Below are 20,012 nucleotides of genomic sequence, written 5' to 3'. Positions count from 1 at the left end.
CACATCCAGTACTTTCAAAGACGAAGTGGGGTGGTGATCATCCAACACTCTGGCCTTACTAACGCCATTGTTAATCAATGCAAACAAATCCTTACTGATCCCAAATCTAGTAGAAAGTCTATCCTGACAGTAGAGACTCCAACAAAAGATTTTGACTTCTGAAAAACAATGAATGAGCATATGTCCCAGTACTTTGTAGAGTTATGAATATAATTTAATTTTGGGAGATTGATCCACGCCCTTTACTCCTCCAACTCAGCCATATATAAACCCTCATTCTTTTCCTATTTTTCTCACTGTATTTCTCCCTGTAGGGTGCTTCAGCTTCACACTTTCCCAGAGAGGCTGCCCTAAACTCTTCTCCCCATTCTAGCTTCAAGGACGAGAAAATTATCATATAGTGTAACTAAGTACAGTCACAGCAATGAGACTTCTTTGAACTGAACTGAACTGAATTCAAATGAATGAAACTGAATTAAACTGGACACATGACGGAGTAACGATGCTTAGAGTGACTGAATGATAACAGGTAAGGAAGCAGGCTAACGCAGAGGTGTACTTCCTCATTCAGCTCCTTAATCTGACAAGCAGCGGCTCCATAAATCTCCTCAGAGTCCCGGTGGTAATTGAATAGCAGAGTAAGGTGTTGGACTGACGGGGTCTGTGCCAGGGCAGGCTGTATAATTAACAGTAAAACACACTGACGGCCTGCAGTCTGATCCCGTGGCAGCCAATTATTTTCAGAGGTAACAAACTTCCACAGCCAGCGGATATTAACACCTAATGTTGTGTTGCCAACATATGTGCTTCAATTTATGTTACATAAAGGCAAAAGCGAGCTAAATCTTCCGCGCAGAGGAATTTGTTATTTTCTCACTTTATGAAAATCACATCTCTTAAGCCTAAAAGAGCCTTACATAATCACTCTGTGTGCACAAATCTACCCCACGTCTGTCCTCACTTGATTTTTTTTCACTTTCCCTGGATGGTCGGTTTTTTCACATTAGTCTCCTCTATCCTGTAAGCTTTGTGTATTTCATCCTGTGTCTGCGCTTGTCATTTACTGACCCCTGCAGTTGCTCGGTCTGTGTTGCTCATTGTATTGAACTGAAGAGAAGAGAAGTGAATCTAAACCTCTCAGACCTAATAATGTAATGAGGGCTTGATGTAAAATGCAATACAGATTTGTTGGGTATATTTATAAATACATTCCTTTGCTTTGAAAAGGTTTAAAACACTTGGAAAATGTGTTTAAAGATGTTAAATCAGGTATCCTTCTGGTAAATACAAGTTTGTGCTGGTGTTCATGCGCACTTATCTTGTAAGTATGATATTGCCAACATTTCCAACTAGAAGGCAGCAATATTTCTGTGTGTTTGCCTTGTTTCCCTCATCCAGCCCTGATGTTACATTATGGGGTCAGTGCGGGCGTGTCTTTGCTCATGCCGTTCTTGTTTCCTGTGTACGCCTGTATTTGTTTTCCTTTGCTATTCTAAGTTTAATGAGTATTTGATTTCTTTATTCTTGCTCACCCTGCCCTTTGTGCTGCTGCATTTCTGTTTACCACACAGTTATAAACACATAGACCTGGCCTTTCTAATATATGCATGCAAAGAGAAAGCCACAACTTCACTTAAAGATCAGATTTTATTCAGGAACATCTCTGTAAACTTATTGTTTATTATTTTATTGTTTCTGCTGGCTGGGTGTCTGGATTACACACAGCTTTGGCCAGACAGAGCTTTATTAGATATAGCTGGATCTGTGCTCAGAGTAAAGGCAGGGGGTAATAAGAAAGTAAACCCATAAGAGTTTGCAAAGTGAAGTTATGAGTAATTTGAAAAAGAGACTTTTAAAATATGATATTGAACTATATTTCGTTGTGCAATACTGTATGGATTTTCAAAAACACAGTGTTGATGAAAAGATTGATGGCAGCCAATGGTCCTTTTAGTGTTGTGTTTAAACAGGGTTGTGCGCTGTTGTTAGATTGCACTGTTCTGATTGTGAGTTTTCTTAAAATATGATTTTATACAGTCACAACATATCGCCTTGCTTGCAGCAGCGCAATATATCAAATTGCAACCCCTGTATTGTCATATGTATTGTATTGCTAAGTAGTTGACAATACACAGCTCTGATTTGTAATGCCCTGCATTTTTTAATGGAACTATCCAAATATTTTACATTAAAAGACCAGATAAAAGGGCGCATTTTAAGTGACAATAGTAAGGAACAATGGTGCTGCCATGTTTCCCTTCTAATGGGGAAGCGCCAGTAAAGTACACAAATCTGTTATTCTTAAAAAAAAACAAAAAAACATTCAAACAAGCGCTGGATATTAGTCTACACAGATTTCTCTCCAGGAAACTGTTTAGTTGAGTGTGTAAAACACTTCCTGGGTTATCAGTGCTATCAGCTAGTGATCCCAAATAGCTTGTTTTAACATAAACACATAAACATGCAGACTACAGTCCAATATACTCACCACTGAAAAGTCAAAGAGCTAGTGCTGGGATTAGCAGCTAATACTGCTCCAGCCTCAGTTCTGGAGAAACTTCACTGAAATTCTTTTATAATGCTGTACTTCAGCAGAGTGGCTTTACTGCTCCTTACATTCTGACTGGTAGAATTCATAGATAAGGCGCACTGGATTATAAGGCGCACTGACGATTTTTGGAAAAATATAAGAATTTTAAGTGCACCTTATTGTGCACACTTAAAACACTTAAAAAAAGTCACTAAAGAGTCACTAAACATCTGATTGGCAGTGTCTCGCATCTTATCAGCATTTTGTAGAGTCGACTGAATGGGGGTGAGGGTATAGAAACAATGGTGATATTGAGTCATGTCAGAGCAGTGTTTTATTGGGTAAAATCTTTAGATGGGAGGTGTTATGTCCTTAATGAGACGGTGTGATGGTCATAATTAATAGTATTAATTGTAACATTACTCATACAGATGAGAATGAAAGGCTGGGTATGAGAAGCTGGGTATGAGAGGTACATAAGAGACAAGCTTCAGTCTCATTGGCCAACAAAAACTTAATAGAAACAAGGTTAATTTTATTAGTTTGTGTTTTCATTTCATTCAATAGTCCGAATCTAGCCATGTCCCAGTGTTTGTACTTTCTCTATGAAATGTTTGAAGTTACTCTGCCCACCTCTGGAACAGCATAAATGTAATAACACAGGTTATGAAGACGGGCATTTTTCAACTGCATTCTATTTGTTAAGCTATCTAAAGCAACAGCAACAGTAACAGTCATCATTTGTCTTTATTTAAACACTAAAGAAGTCCATGCAGTGAACTGTATCATGAGCTGAAAGAATCCTTAAACCCTGAGAGAATGATACAGTGAGTGTAAACACACTTTACCATGTTTCTGTCCGACTTCCAGCAGAACGGGCTCGCCCAGCTCGATGGTGAAGGTTTTATTCTTCTCGTACTCCTCATCATCAATAATCTTCACTTCAATAATCTTCCTGCACACAGAGAGAACAGACAGGTCATATTGGCTGGTGTGTGTTTGTGTAAATAATACGTCTCTCTGCTGCCTCTCCAAACAACCGGAGCTTCAGCAGCAGAACCTCAATTTAACACCAAACACAAAGACTGACAGTAAAATAACACTGGTACTTTCAGACGTTCCTTTTATACCAACCTATTTCTCTCAATCACTCTCTCGCTCTCTCTTGCTCTCTCACTCTCTCTCAAAAAATACACACATACTCTCATACAGATACACTCCGTCAAAATGCGTGTGGACAAACGGTGAAGCTCCATCCATGATATTTGGGGTGGTGATTACCTAAGCCCCCAAATCCTCACAGAAATGCTTCAAAATCTAGTAGAAAGCTTTCAACAGATTGTAGAGGCTGTTAAACTGCAATAAAAGCAGGATAAACTCTTTTTTAATTTTTAATTTCACTGTCCATATAGCTTACTTGCATACCAAACACACAACACACAGAAATTATGCAGAAAATCAGTATATCAGCTGTTACTTTAGGTATATCTAATATGCTCTATCCACAATTAATTCAAATAAATTATTTCTATTCTTCTCTGCTTAGCTTTTCTCATTAGAGCACATTGCTGTCTTCTATTTATTAAAACCAATCTGTAATTCTTTCTTTAAAACAGCACTAATGAGCAGCTTCTTAATTGAAGATATTCACTAAGGATAAGCATCTAAACTGAGCCTTTTCTCTATTTAGGCCTCCTATTCACATAAACACTGCATTTTAGGTCACTGAAAATGGAGGTTTTTGAAAACGCTCTCAGGGGTGAAGATTTCTGAGAGCCGTGTTTTTCTGTAGACAGATTTTTGATGTGTGTGAGACCTGCTGTTTGAGTTGTGGAGACCTGCTGTTTGATAAACACAGTAAGAAAATCTTTGACCCATTTATACTCGAACCCTTCATGTGAATAGTGTCTGTATTTTATCCTGATAAAATGTTCACAAAATACATTTATTTACACATGGTATTCAGTGTCATCTTTTCAGTTAGTCAGACTAAAATCAGATAACGGTGTGAGACAGATGGCTCTATTGCACACCCTGCGCAAATTGCGTTGTGATGCTTATTGCTATCTTACACCCCGTCAACAGTCTATTTTCACACCTCGCACTCAGAAGTTGAGGAATATATCTACTCCGATGGCCTTGATGGTCAGGTAATGACCAGGTAATGAATCTGGCATTACAAGTGTAGAGAACAGAGAAGAGATAGAGAGAGAGAGAGAGAGAGAGAGAGAGAGAAAGAGAGAGACAGATGAATCAAGGACAATTTAATGTGTGAAAGGCAGCAGTCAGAGAGCCAGACACTGTGAAACACACACAATCTCACTCTCTATCCTCTTTCATGCTCTCTGTCTCTCTCCCATCGCTTTCTCACTGTCTCTCTCTCTCTCTCTGTGTAAATGTCTTTACATTACATAGCTTAAAACACTCCCTCACAGTCTTCTTTAAACACACACACACACACGAGTGTGATGATGTAGATGAAGCAGCTGTCACTCAGTCAGTAGAGGAGCTGAAGCCCCCTAGTGTAAAATATTGGGTTATTTCACTGCTCTACTGCCTTCATTAATCCCTATTCAATTAAAACCCAGTTAGAGCTAAATTAGACAGGCTTTATCAGCACTGCTCTCCACACACACACACACACCAAAACCAGGGAGACTGTTTTATAATCACACAGCATTTTTACACACAGTAAAAACACTTCACTCTTTCTCCGTCACTTTTCCTTCACTCTTGTTCATTTCACTCCTCTGCTCTTTCTTCTTCTATCTCATATCTCCTTTTTCTTTTTTTATTTCTGGTATCTTCCCCCCTTCTTGCTCTCTTTTTTCTCTCTCTCTGTTATCTGTCTCATTCTTTCTTCATCCATACTACTTCTTTATCTCTCCCTCTTTCTATTTATTTTATGTCACTTTTTCTTATCTCTCTTATCTTCCTCTCTTCCTTCTCTTTTCTATTTTTCTACCTCTCTTCATTTTCCCTGCCTCTGTCTTCCTCCCTCTATCCATTTCCCCTCTGTCTCTTCTTTCTCTACATATCTTCTTATTTTCTTGCTATTTCCTCCTTCTCTCTTTCACACCCCTTTCTCTTTCAGACTCTTCTTCCTTCTCTACCTATTTTTCTTCACTCATCATTTACTTCCTTTTCTTTTCTACAGTTTCTTATATTTATTTTTTCCTCTCCCTCATTCTCTCCCCTTCATTTTTCTTTTCACCTCTGCTATCAACCTAAGTTCCCTTTTCTCTCTCCTATTGTTCTCTCTTTTCTTTCTCTATGACTTCCTTTATTCTCTCTTTCTCCATACATCCTTCTTTTCCACCCTTTTATCCCCCTCCTCTTATTAGATTTATTCCTCCTGCTCTCATTCTTGAAAAGAATCCAGCATCTCAATTAGGATCTTGTCTGTTGTGTTTTTATCCAGCTGTCTGAAACACACAAACACACACAAACACACACACCCTCTTGCACCGCCCAAAACACACAGCCAAATTGATAAGATGGGGCAGGAGATATTGTAGACGACAGACTGGAGAGAGGGATGAGCATGTAGCAGAAGGAGAGAAATTGGAAGCTGGGAGAAGGGGATGGAGAAGTAAGGGAGAAAAGGACGAAGGAATGCGAGGAACAGAAGGCTGTGGAGATTCGATTATGTGGGTGTGGCGGCTGTAAAAAGCTTTGTAGTGTTAATTTGAAAGCCTCTGAACTCCAGCGCCACAATAAGTGCCTCTTTAATCCGCAGCCACAAAAACTTCTCATTTTCCTGAGTGTTTCTCAGACTACTTTCAAAAGTGGCATTAAATCAAAACAGTCGCTTATAGTACAGAGGGTAACAAGCTTTCACTAAACAATGCCAATGTGCAATCAATGCTACTGCTGGAGTTATTGAGAGAGCCCCCTCTGAGAGCACTAAGCATACACCAACAGTTATACCAAACTTTGCCCTATCAAAGGTCAGGGGATAGCCGAGCAAAATCCTAACCTTAGAGAACTAGAAGCAGGTTGATTGGTTTGATGATTCAGGGTACCACTTGTTTTGGACTGATGGTAAGGTCCGTGTTTGGCACAAACCCCAGCTGTTAATAGGTTAATTGGGCACTGGGCAGACTGGTGGTGGTTTCAGACTGGTGAGGGTTGTAGGTTGGGTCCACCAGTCCACCTAAACATGCACTGACTAGTGCCTACTATGTTTCAGTGCTTGGTGACCATTTACAGCTCTTTATAGGCCTTATGCACCCCCCCAATAAGGGGGTATTCCAGCAGGATAGTGACTGTGCCACCAGACTCAAGCTGTCCAGCACTAGTTTGTTACGTTGGTTGGCAGTGTTGGCAATTAAGTTTGGCCGCATGACAGATATTTTCCAAGCCATTACGTGGCGTGCCTAAAAAACAAATTCTGTTTTGGAAAATGAAGTGTAATGGGATGGAGTGCTACAGACTATTAGCTCTAGTTGAACCAAACTGCAGAACAGTTGCATTCAAAAGCAGGTAAACCCAAGAAGAAATGAAAAAATAAATAAATAACGCTCCTCACGCGGGATCGAACCCATGACATCGGGTTGTGGGCCAATATACTACCGCTGCCCCGGCTAGTGAATTGGGACACGACTGGGAAAAACGCCCTTATAAGGAGATAGTGAGTCCAAGAACAGGTGGAAAAACGAGAACGGGCGGAAACTAAAGTTATGCCGAGCATGACAGAGAGGCAGGGGAGGAATGTAAACAAAAGCTAACCAGAGAAGGATTCTATATATATATATATATTTTATTATCGTAAATAATAGTTCAAACAAACTCACGGGCCAGAGTCAGGAACATTCTGGACATGCTGGACATGTATTGAAACTGTGTCTGAAGTTTATACATGTCATTACAACTTAAGGTCAGGGACTTGTTTTAATTATCAGTCACTCACACACACACACACACACACACACACACTCTGTAATTTACATGTCAGTTTAGTAATGAACTTCAGGCTTATCCACTCACATATGATGCGCTCTGCTATGTTAAGGATCATGTCAATTTAAAGTCTAACATAAGCTGGCAAAGTTATGAATTTATGAAGACTCCTATTAATTCTCTCTCGCTCTCTAACACACAATTTGACACACACACACACACACACCCTGAAGTGTTAGATTGAAGGCTGAGGCTGGGTGAGAGACAGACACTGACAGGGCTGGAGTTTCTGACTCTGAGGAACAGACTAATATTACAGTGTTTAATCACAGCGCTGATGAAGAGCTGGAGCATCCACAGCCAATAAACCACACATTACTAACCAACACACAGCAGTTCACACACACACACACACACACACACACACAGTACAGCACTCTTATTACTGCTACATTTACTAATGTGTGTGTGTGTGTATGCACTTGTGTGTGAGTAGGTTTTAATATGTTTACCCAATATCCTCTATTAAGAGGGGAAATGATGAGCAGATCAGCACTGTGGGAGCATTCTGCTGCTCCCCCATCTCCACACCTAATGACTCTGACCAGAAAGAACAGACTCATTCAGCAAACAGAGATTCCTCTCATTACAAACAGTGCCAGGGTTAGATTTATTCCTACAGAAATTCTACACAGGAGGTCGCTGTTTTGACATGTGCACCTCACATGCATAACTATCACTATTTATAATGATAGTCAGAGCAAGAGAAACAGCAGGAGAGGGAGAGAGGCAAAAAAAGAGTGCAAGAAATAACAAGTGTCCAAAAACCGAGAGAATTGAAAGGGAGAGAAAGTGGGAACAATAACGTGGCAGAAAAAAGAGGGAGTGAGAGAGAGAACGAGATGGATGAAGACAGGATGAAGAGAAAAGCACGAGAGTGAAGGAGAGAACTGCAGAGGAAAGCTAGGAAAACAGATAGATAGAGGAAGAGAGAGGGGTAATGACAAAAAGAACAATAAGAGAAATGTGAGAAAGAGGGAATGACAAAGAGAGAAGAATGTGAGAAAGAACAACAGAAACAGACAAAATGAGAAAGACTGGCAGAGAAATAAACTGAATGTGCGAGAGAGAGAACAACAGAGAGAAGTACAACAGCGAGACAGAATGAGAGAGAGAACAATAGAGAAATAGACAGAATAAGCGAGAGAGAGAGAACAACAGAGATAGAATGAAATAAAGAGAACAACAGAGAGAAAGACAAAACAAGTGAGAGATAAAGAACGACAGAAAGAACAACAGTGAGACAGAATGAGAAAGAGAACAGAGAGATAGACAGAATAAACGAGAGAGAGAGAGAACAACAGAGAAGAACAACAGTGAGGTATAATGAGAGAGAGAACAACAGATAGACAGAATAAGTGAGAGAGAATGACAGAGAACAACAGCAAGACAGAATGAAAAAGAGAACAACAGAGAGAAGAATGAGATACAGAACAGAGAGATAGACAGAATAAGCTATAGAGAAAGATCAACATGATATAGAATGAGAGAGAAAACAACATAGAATAGAATAGAATATTAGATAGATAGAATATTAGAGAAAGAGAGAGAAGGACAACAGTGAGATATGAGAATGAGAGAGAGAACAAAAGAAATAGACAGAATAAGTGAGAGAGAAAGAGAGTGACAGAGAACTACGGTAAGAAAGAATGAGAGAGAACAGAGAGACAGACAGAATAAATGAGAGAGAGAGAAAAAACAGAGAAGAACAACAGTAAGATAGAATGAGAGATAGAACAACAGAGACATAGACAGAGTAAGTAAAAGAGAAAGAGAACAACAGAGATGGACAGAATAAGCATGAGAGAGAACGACAGAAAGAACAACAGAGAGATAGAATGAGAGAGAGAGAGAGAGAAAGTAGGCTTAATAAATTATAGTAACACTGTATCCAGACAAGCCGATGGCTCTGAGAAATCCATCATTTATGAGCTGGTCATGTTCTCCCAAACTCACCACCTGCTCCCCTCTGCACACACACACACACACTGACACATGCACAGAGAGAAATGTTCATGCACATGTCTCTTTCATACACACACATACCAGTTTTAAAAAGAGGAATCAGACAAGAGTGCCTTAAGGCAGCAAATAAGACACACATGCATACACACACTCACATACACACACTCACACGCACCCACACACCCAAACCCAGCGTGATGGTGCACAGTGTCATGTTGATTTATTAAGGGGGCAGGGGTGCAGATTTGGGAGGCTACATGCTAACTTGGTGTGGCGTGTCTGAGTCTCTCTGCTGTAATGGAGTGTGTGTGTTATTGTGTGTGACGTGTCCTGGACAGAGGCCCTTCCTTGTACTTAAAGGGGTGATGGCAGTTAGATGAACAATGACGCAGCCCACCAGCAGTAATGCTGAACAATGCTGGCTCAGCACTCGGCAGAGGCAGTGGGCACAGCATGCCACACTAGTTCAGCTACTCCAATATTATACTAATGTAATGTGTGTTTGACTCTGCTCCAGCCGACCTATCCATATCCATACTCTGCTCACAAATGTGGCAGTTTGGAGCATCTGTTGTTGGCTTGAACAAACTTGAGAAACTTTAGACTGGCAGAAATCCTATTTAAAATAATAAGTGAACTATATAAAAGTGCATAAAAGTTTTGGGACAAATTGACAAGAGTTTATCCTGCCTTCTACTGGCCTTGTGGACATCTTTAACTTATCCTAAAAGTATTGGATGGAACACCTTCAGTTCCGAAGACAGCAGAGTTCTAGATAGGGCTTGGTATCGAAAATTGATACCAAAAAGGCACCAACTAAAATGTCTTGGTACTACAGAGAACCTAAAGGTCTTAAAAAAAAAATGGTGTCTGTTTTCAATACTTTGCATGAAATGTGCAGGAACTCGATGGTGCCCTGGTGCAAACAAGTGGAGATGCTTCTCTGTCTCTCTCTTGTACAGGCATACAAGTGCTGCGTATCTCTCACTCGCTCTCTCTCTCTCTCACTTATTCTGTCCCTGCTCACTCTACCCTGAGAAATTATAATGCAGTAAAAATGATCTAGTCTGCCAGTCCTAAACCACACTACACTATTATTACTGTCACCTCACAATAATACAGAATCTTTAAGTGACTGACACCACTAATATAAATATAATTTAATTTTGCCAATCTAATTCTGATATTTCTTTAAAAAAGAACTGAAATGCATCCAGCAATACACTTAGGGAAAATATTTGTAGTTTAATCAGTTAAATTAATGCTGTTATTTCTGTTCTTAATAAAGTGCCACAAATAAACATGCTCACTGTTTTTGTTCCAACAAGATCCAAGTATGGTAGACTCTCATGGTGACAGTATGAGAATAAGATTACTCATGTCGGCTGTTAAATAAATACATTTTGTGAGAATAATTGTCACTAATTATTGTTGTATTTTTTGGTTAGAATGTAGAAAAAGGTACTGAAAAAAGTATTTTTTGGGCATCTGTATCAGATTCAAAGTATCAAACCGGAAACACTATAAAAATTTAAAATGGTAGCCAGACAATCATGAGTTCATACTGTGCAAAATAATAAAAGTCAAAGCAAAGTGAGATAAATGTTTTTTTTTCTTTTTTAATGCTGTTCAATCTCTTTCTGTTTTGGGGTTGTGAAACTGTACAACAGTTTTTGAGTTACTGTCACACTGCTATTTACAGTAAATTATCATTCACCCTCCATATTGAGATATTTGAATGTGTGCTGGGATTTTTCATCAGGTTAACTGCTATTGGTTCCTAGTAAAGCTGTCCAACCTCGAAAACAGCAGCAATAAAAACAGACATTTATAGGCAGAGAAACAGGGTGTTATTATTTATACTCTATCTGAGCTGAGAGAGAAAGAAATAAATTAATATAGTGTACCTATATATAGATATATTATACACTACAGCCAAAAGCTTGATCAGATATGCTTATAAGGATCTTATTCTTCTTCTTTTTTCATATTTTGCACCTTTGCACACGTAAAAAGAGCAAAGATATCAAAACCAATAACACATGTGGAACCAAAATTTAACTTTTGATATTAAGACAAATGCTATATTTTAGATTTTTTGGTATGTGTCTTGTCATGTTTCATGACTTTAGTCATGTCCCACTGACCTGCATGATATGCAAGAAGGGCTTTCTGCACTGAAAATTAATGATGACTTCTGCCAGAGCTGCTTGTCTGTCCACGTGGACAGCTTTAGCCAAAAACTACCAGTCACGATCAAAACCATTAGCCTGGTACTCGCTATCAGTCCTCATTCCTTGCCATGAGCACACTGGCCTCACAATTGTGGATGTTTCTGATCTGTCCCCTGAGGTAACACTTTCATAACTGATCTATACGCTGCTTTTTCACAACTTAGTATACAGTATGAAGCAACTTAAGAAATATAAGAACAGCACTGTTTGTCAAACAGCTAAATAAATACCCTCTCTTTTTTCTATTTAGTGCAGCAGACTCTCATACTTCATTTTGTTCTTTTCACTATTTCTTCTCTGTTGTTCTTTTTGCTCTTCATTATTTCAACACATCACAACTTTTTTCCTCAGCTCTCTCACCTGGATGTGGCATCTTTCACAGTCTAATTAAAACTATTATAGCAGTACACACACACACACTTTCACACACGCACACACACAGCTCTACAGTGACAGCACTCATTATTTGTATGAGACTGGAACACTACAGGCGACTGTAGGTTATTCACTGAAATGGAATAGAAAAGAATTGTGTCACTGAGGTAAATCGACAGAGCGCGGCTGTGCTATAATATAGAGGATATTTTAATATTACGGGATGTGGTTAATACTCAACATTTTGTCTTTATGAAAGGAAATCTTTAGCCTGCCGGCTCTAATGTCACGTTAGCACATGTCATTTTTTTTCTCTATTTCATTAAACATTTACAGTGTTTTATCCATCTTCTCTTTTCCTGAGAGAAATGAGTTTGCCCTTCCTCATTTAACATCTATCATCCCCCCATTTTCCTCTCATCTTCATGTATGTTTAAACAGCTGCATCCCTCTCTCTCTCTGCTTTCCATTACACTGTCATCATCCGCATCATCTTTTTATGTCATCCCCTTTATCCCTGTACACACAGTGGTGTACAGCAAAAGTTTGGCCACCCCTGGCCTGTCTAAATATCTGTTCCTGTAAATGTTTAAGTGGATAAAAGATGAAACCTGATTTCCGAAAGATATAAAGATGACACATTTCTTTAATATTTTAAGCAAGAACACTTTTCTTTGTCCATCGTTGTCCACAGTTTTACAATAACAGAGAAGAAAAAGTACCTGAAGCAAATTTTTGGGCACCCTGCATGGTCAAAACCACCCCTGCATGGCAAGTATCACCGCATGTAAACAAGTTTCAGCATAGACTTCCAATTCCAATGTTTTGAAGAATTGTACCCATTCTTTCTTGTAAAAGACCTTCAGTTTTATGGGATTCAGAACAGAAAAATTCTACAACCTTTTCTCTATCCCTTCAGCTACTTTTCACACCACACGCACACACACACACACACACACACACACACACACACACACAAACAGAGCTTCCCTTGTCCCTGAAGAGAGGTACTGCAAATGAAATAAGACACTCTGAAGCAGATAAACAAGAACCTGCTGGCATCATGCCTAAAGCCAGGTGTAGTCTTGAGGGGTATAAATCCCCCCAGCTATAAATTATTTTTATTACCCTTGATTTAAAAAAAAACCAATAGGGGGAAGTCCAAATGCAGGGCTTGTTTTAAAAAATGCATCAGACTTTTTAATATGTTCCTTTGAAAACGTCTAATTGTGAATGTTGAAGTGTGAGAGCAGATACAGTTTACTCTCTCATTAAGGTCATATTTGTGCAGATGTGAAGAGGTAGAGTTGGTAGACATTTTAAAATATTTAGGTAATGTTATAATCCACATTCTGGATTATAACTTCTCAACTAATTAAAGAAAAAAATAGTTCTTAAAAAAATCTAAAAAAAAAAGGGCTCTGAGTGGTCCAGCGGGCTAAGCACTGCCATAATGATCAAATGATCACTGGTTCAAATCCTGTTCATGTAGCTTGCCATCAGCTATCGGAGCCTCGAGGGAGCACAGTTGGCCTTGCTCTCTCTAGGTGGGTAGATGGCAGTCTCTCCCCACATCACTCCAAAGGTTGATGTCGATCTTGGCAATGCTGCACCAGCAGCATTTTGAAAAGAAGCGGTGGTTGACTTCACATGTATCGGACGAGGCATGTGCTGTCTTCACCCTCCTGGTGTTGGGGCATCACTAGTGGTAGGGGGAGTCTTAATGAGTGGGTTAGGTAATTGGCCTTGTAAATTGGGGAGAAAATTAAATAAAAATAAATTTTAAACAAATATACAGTGCAGCCACAAACACTATCAAATGTTTACGATGAAACCGGCACTCATCAGGACCATCCCAGGAAAGGAAGAACACGAGTTACCTCTGTTGCACAGGATAAGTTTATCAGAGTTACCAGCCTCAGAAACTGCAAATTAACAGCCCCGCAAATAAGAACACCTAAATGTTTCACACAGTATTTTGGTTTGTTTAACACTTTTAAGCTATTACATGATTCCTTATGAGTTCCTTCATAGTCTGGTTGACTTCATTATTCATTTACAATGTAGATAAAATAAACAAATAAAAACATTAAATGAGAAGCTGTGTCCAAACTCAATATTTTTTTTAACAATTCACAGCAACAGAAAGTTTATGTTTAATGTATTTGAATGTAATGACTTTCCCACAGTGTAAAAGGGCAGCTGGAGTTTGATGTTTGTGATATAAAGAAATGAATGATCTGTTCTGAGAATGTTTTGAAAAGCTGACAGAGTAAAACAAAGTTGAGTCATTACCCATGATTCATAGCGAACTCAGACGTCTTGTCAAGAGCTGAAGGTGAGAGTTTGGTCGGCTGAGGTCACGCAGTGTGTGTGTATTTGTGTGTGTGTATGTGTGTGAGCACTCGCCCTGCTCCCTGTTCAGTCTTCGTCACAGTGCCAACAGTTGGCCTGGACAAGTGCGTATCTCTCTTGCACGCCATCTCTCTCTCTCTTTCTCTCTTCCTCTTTTCCTCTCTCTCTCTCATCAATCTCGAACACACTCTGCCTTCTGTCCTCCTATTTATTTAAATCTCTGCCACTCTCTTTCTTGTACAGACAGACTCACACACACATACCTTTTACTGCGGATTCCCATTCCGAGGTCCTGTCAGGTTTATTGATTTAGCATTTACATAGCCAGACTCGATCATTAATAACAAGCCACAGTCGTGTGGCTACGCAAATGACAAATGAGTTTTTTGACCAAATATTTCTCTTTTCCTGTCTCTTTCTCTGGCAGTCTTTTGACAAAAAGTAACAGAGGTCTAAAAAAAGTCCTCTTGAAATTTGTTTTATTATTTACTTGTATAATTGCAATTTTAATGCAATTTATGTTATGGCTATTGTTTTACAATGATTTTTATATATGAAAACAAATGAATCAACACAGAAAAAGTGTCTTTCGTACTTTGAAGTAATCTCTTCAAAAACACTGTAATGCTCCATTGACTTATAATTTGGAGAATGGCATCTTCACCAGTGCTACTCTTGGCTTGGCATGCGGCTAACTGCACTATGTAACTCTGCACTATGAAACAGGGAGGATGAAGTCTGAGACAACCTGTGTAACACTATGTTACCCAAGTCATATTAGTGGGAACCCCTGTAATATCAAACTATATGACATTCCTCATTATATTTTCATGTTTAATGATGGTGCATATCTCAGCTTGTCCAAAAAAGATGTGTTCTTTAGTGTTGGTTCAAAGCACATCCTTATTGTAGTGGGAGCCCACAAGCAAGTAATATCATTTTATATAATGCTGCTTTATACATTAAAATTAAAATACAAAATACAAGTTGAGCTGTAGAATGTATTTAGGATATCATTCCTCTCAAAAAACAAAATGGCAACTTTACAGTAGGTGAAATAGGTTAATGGACGTCAATGTAAAAAGTAAAAATGTAAAAACACAAACAACAGCTAGATTTCCATGATATAGGCCCTTTACTTTTCAGGATAAACACTATTCTGCCATTTAGGACTACATACAATATACAGCTCTGGAAAAAACAAGAGACCACTTACAAATTATGATTTTCTTTAATTTTATCAAATTGAAAACCTTTGGAATATAATCAAGAGGAAGATGGATGATCACAAGCCACCTGGAGTGTCATAAATTCATCCAAAAGCAGTGTGTAAAACTGGTGGAGGAGAACATGCCACAATGCATGAAAACTCTGATTAAAAAACAGGGTTAGTCCACCAAATATTGATTGACTCTTAAAACTTTATGAATATATACATGTTTTCTTTGTGTTATTTCAGCCATTTTTCATTTTCTGCAAATACATGCTCTAAATTACAATATTTGTATATATATTGTAATTTATTTCTATACATATAAATAGTAAAATCAGCCAAACTGATTCAGAAACTGAAATGATCCCTTTTTTTCCAGAGCTGTACACGTTTCCAACTATTTAAGATATCAACAACTACAAATTCCACCTTAAGATTGAGACATGTAGTTTTCCATCAAATGCCATAGGTTTATCAAACGTCCCTGTGACTGATCTACTCTATCAGCAAAACAGGGGGTTCTATTTCTACTCTTTCTGCCTCTCCATCATTCCTCTGATCTACAGCTTCCCTCTCTATGTCATACATTCCACTACATCTCCTGTATACATACTCTGTCTTTCTGAATCCCTGGATGCTGCTCATAAACACACACACACACACACACACACACAGTCTACCTCTTTGAACGTATTGTCACTATGTTGCCTTGTCAAAGCCTTGTCTCTGCTACGCTAATTAAACTGGTCCCAAATCAGGAGGGAGGCATGTGGCTGAGTTGGGAATAAAATACAAAACACAAAAACAAGCAATATTATTATCAGGTGTAATCAAATCAGGTCTTTCTGATACGTATTCAGTATAAAAAAATAGGTTTTATCACCTAATAGCATAATATCTGTTACTGGTCACAGAAAATATCAGTGAAATTTGTTTATTAGTTGAATGTACGTCTAAATAACACAAACCATTCCGAACCCTCCCTAATATTACAGTATGAAAAAAATATTTAAGCTGGTGTGATACAGTAGTGTGTGGTATGGTGTTTGGTAGTGTATGGTTGTGTAAGCTGGTGGCAAATAATGTGTAGTGCTAAACTTTGAACTAACACAAATGAGCTTAATTAATGTTTTACTAATATAAATTTGTTTGGTGTTTAAATACAAATATTACATTAAAAACTGTCGCAACCCAAAACTGTATTGTGCACTGCAAAAAATCTATGCAAATTAGGACATAAATGCTTAAATTAGGGAATCTGCCAAAGGGGTGAGCAAATTTGTTTTAGTAAGATTTCTTAAAATAAACAATCACAAAGTGTCAAAATGAGTGAAGTAAGTCTTAAATCAAGCAAAAATCCCTTATTTTGTGGCAGGACTTTTTGGACTTATTTTGAGTTTAAATAAATTACCTAATATAAGGTGAAAATAAGACTGAATTAAATTACTATTCCTAAAACAAGCAAAACAATCATACACTTACAATGCTTTGTATGACAAAAAATATTATAAATGAAAAAAATTACAATTTAATAATTTATTAATTTAATTTATTCAGTAAAAAAAGTGTAGGAAATTCAATATTATTTACAAAGTGTTTTGCTTTGATGTTGCTAGGTAGTTGCTATGTTATCTTAGGAGGATTCTAAGGTGCTGCTAGGTGGTTACTATTGTATCACACATAGTTGTAAGAAAAGCTGATAAGTGGTTGCACTGATAGACAAGTTGGTCTCTGTGGTGTTTCTAAGTGGTTGCTATGGTATTCTAGGTGCCTGCCATGGTGTTGCTATGCGGTTGCTAACTAGTCGCTGTCCTATCCTAGGTGGCTACTATGATGTCTCAGGAGACTGTTGAGGTCTTGTGATTTTGGTTCCCTATTTTGTGTTTTGTTGCATTGTTATAAAATGTTTGCACCCCATTCATTGCTATAGGGTGAACATTTTGCAAAAATCTATTGCTATGCTTAAGCTGTAAATAAAAGTGAATCTCACAAAGTCATATCACATAATCTAAAGTTGGAATGGAGTCAATACAGTTTCTCACAGTTATGTATTTTCCACCTTGGATAGCAGACGGCAATTAGATTTGCATTAATACATTTCTGAGCACTGATTTTCTATAATCAAAGAAATGTTTTGCAAACCTGACATTCCTGAGAGTTTCTTTGTTTCATTTCCTTTTTGAGCAGCTTCTTCTTTGTTTCATTTCCGTTTTGTTTTAACTGCTCTGACAACTTCAGTGTTGCCCTCTATTCTCTGTAGATACACTGGATTTGAAAATTAGGCTTTTAAGAGAAACTTGTTCCTCTTTTTTCAAAATTACAAACATCATTTGCTAGAAAATGCTTTTGAAGCATCCAGTAAAAGACAGACATCACAGGGTGGTCTAAGAATAATCAGCTACACATTTGAATGTAGAAAATGTCTGAATATTTAAAGCTACCACTGCTGCATCTACTACTATGTTTTGTGCTCTCCTAATGCACTCCATTTAACCCAAGCCTTTCCACTTGCTGCCCACCTGTCAACAACAACTGACCTGTTACCAAGCCTTCACTTCAGTGAGAGCAGGCCTTGCATCAAGCCTGCTTATTGCCTGCCCACTGCTATCCCACATGATGGCACTAAAGTGATGGTGTCATTTACACTCCAGTTTCATCATTCAGCCGGAGCACAGATAAGTACAGCGCCAGACTTTCCAGAGTTCCTCGCTTTGCTAAAGGGCACAGAAGTGCTATCAATCAGTCTTACAGCTCCTGTGTTACCCTTCAGCTACACTTCTCTGTCCTGCTACACCTGTTTAATAAATGCACTCGGACACAACCATGTCCTCATCTAACCCATTTCAGTTATATTATGTATCATACCTACGTGAGGAATATGAGATTACCACATGAAAAGCTTTGTCTTTTTTTACATATTTAATAGAGATTTAATCTCTGTTTGAACACTATTGAAAGATGAAGGTAATATACCCTAATAATATTATGTTCCTCAAAAAAGACTGCAGTGGATTGCTTTTTTTTTTTTACAGTGCATAATATCTTTAAACTATGCAAGAAATCTGGAGGAATATTAGTGCGCAAAGGGAGAGAGAGCAAGCCAAAGCTCAACCCCCGTGATCTCTGATCTCTCAGAAAGAACTGCACCAAGAACCATCATTCAACAATAGCTGAAGGAACCGCATTGTCAAACCCTGGGATTACACTGGCAAAACTTTGTCAAACACTATAATACTGAGTTACATTCACAAATACAAATTAAAACTGTACTGTGCAAACCAGAAGCCTTATGTTAACTATGTCCATAAGCACTGTCCACCTCTTTGGGCTCTAAGATATCTGGGATGGACATCACACACTGAAAAGGTGTATTCTAGTAAAACGTATTAAAGATGTCCTTTTGCTAAAATCCACTTTTTCTTGTTCTTTGTGAAATAAAATAGGTCTCCGTAAGTTGTATATGCACGCTGCACGTAAAACAAATGGTAAAATACAATTGAGATAGGTAGGTGTGAATTTTAAGAGCAGTTCTGTTTACACTAGTTGAAAGTAAAAAACCACTTCGGGGTTTTGTTGCCTAAGCCGCAGCAGAGCTGCCCAGACAGTTGGAATAAAACCCTGGGGTGGAGTTTTACCTTTTGGACCTGGACTACCCACCTCTGTGTAAGTAACTAGGTTTACATAGTATCTCCGGTGGATTTTGCATTTTACAGAGACTCTAAGACTAGATCACTGGCTGAATTGCACCTAGCAGGGTATTATACATTTTGTAAAGTAACATATGACATTGGAAAGACTGTTGTTAGTGTAAAAATGCCTTTTAAATGTTTCTAACTGTTGCCTCACAGTGCTGTTAGCCAATCAGAGGAGAAGATTCATGAGAAGAGCCGAATTCCTTCGTTTTTCCCCGTCCACTCCTCCACCAGACTAAAGCAGCATTTTAACAGATTACCGGAGCACTTTTTTTCACAAAAAACAGCTCACATGACATCATTCATACTAGAGACCACAACTAGACGTTTTAAAATGAATTAACAAATTATGCAATGTGAATGAGAATTAATAGTTCATAGCTTTTTTCAGAGAAATGGATGTCGAGTGCTTCCAAACAAAAATGAAAAGGACCATCCAGACTAAAATCAGCAACAACTCCAAAACTTGAGAGAAAAGTACACTTGAATTTAAGAAAACATCTCATTCAGAGTTGCCCATATGTTTTTTTTTTCAACAAGACAATGCCAAACCACATGCTGCACACATTACAAAGGCATGGCTGTGGAACTGACTTGCCTGCAGTCCTGATCTGTTCCTAATAGACAATGTATTTACCAGACAAAACATTAAAACATTAAATATTATGTAAGAAATAAATCTCCTG

General features: G+C 38.3%; 1 protein-coding gene across 1 annotated transcript in view; it reads right to left on the bottom strand.

The window, feature by feature from the left end:
- Positions 1-20,012, bottom strand: part of slc8a4b (solute carrier family 8 member 4b) — a 106,419-nt gene that overhangs the window by 14,832 nt on the left and 71,575 nt on the right. The window contains exon 6 of the mRNA XM_007242040.4: positions 3,379-3,485. Within this exon, the coding sequence (XP_007242102.3) occupies positions 3,379-3,485 (107 nt within the window). The remainder of the gene's footprint in view (positions 1-3,378; positions 3,486-20,012) is intronic.

This window comes from Astyanax mexicanus, chromosome 8 (assembly GCF_023375975.1).
Source record: "Astyanax mexicanus isolate ESR-SI-001 chromosome 8, AstMex3_surface, whole genome shotgun sequence".
NCBI classification, from domain to species: Eukaryota; Metazoa; Chordata; class Actinopteri; order Characiformes; family Acestrorhamphidae; genus Astyanax; species Astyanax mexicanus.
Note: the sequence above shows the minus strand (reverse complement) of the source record. Positions and strands in the feature narration are given on the sequence as shown.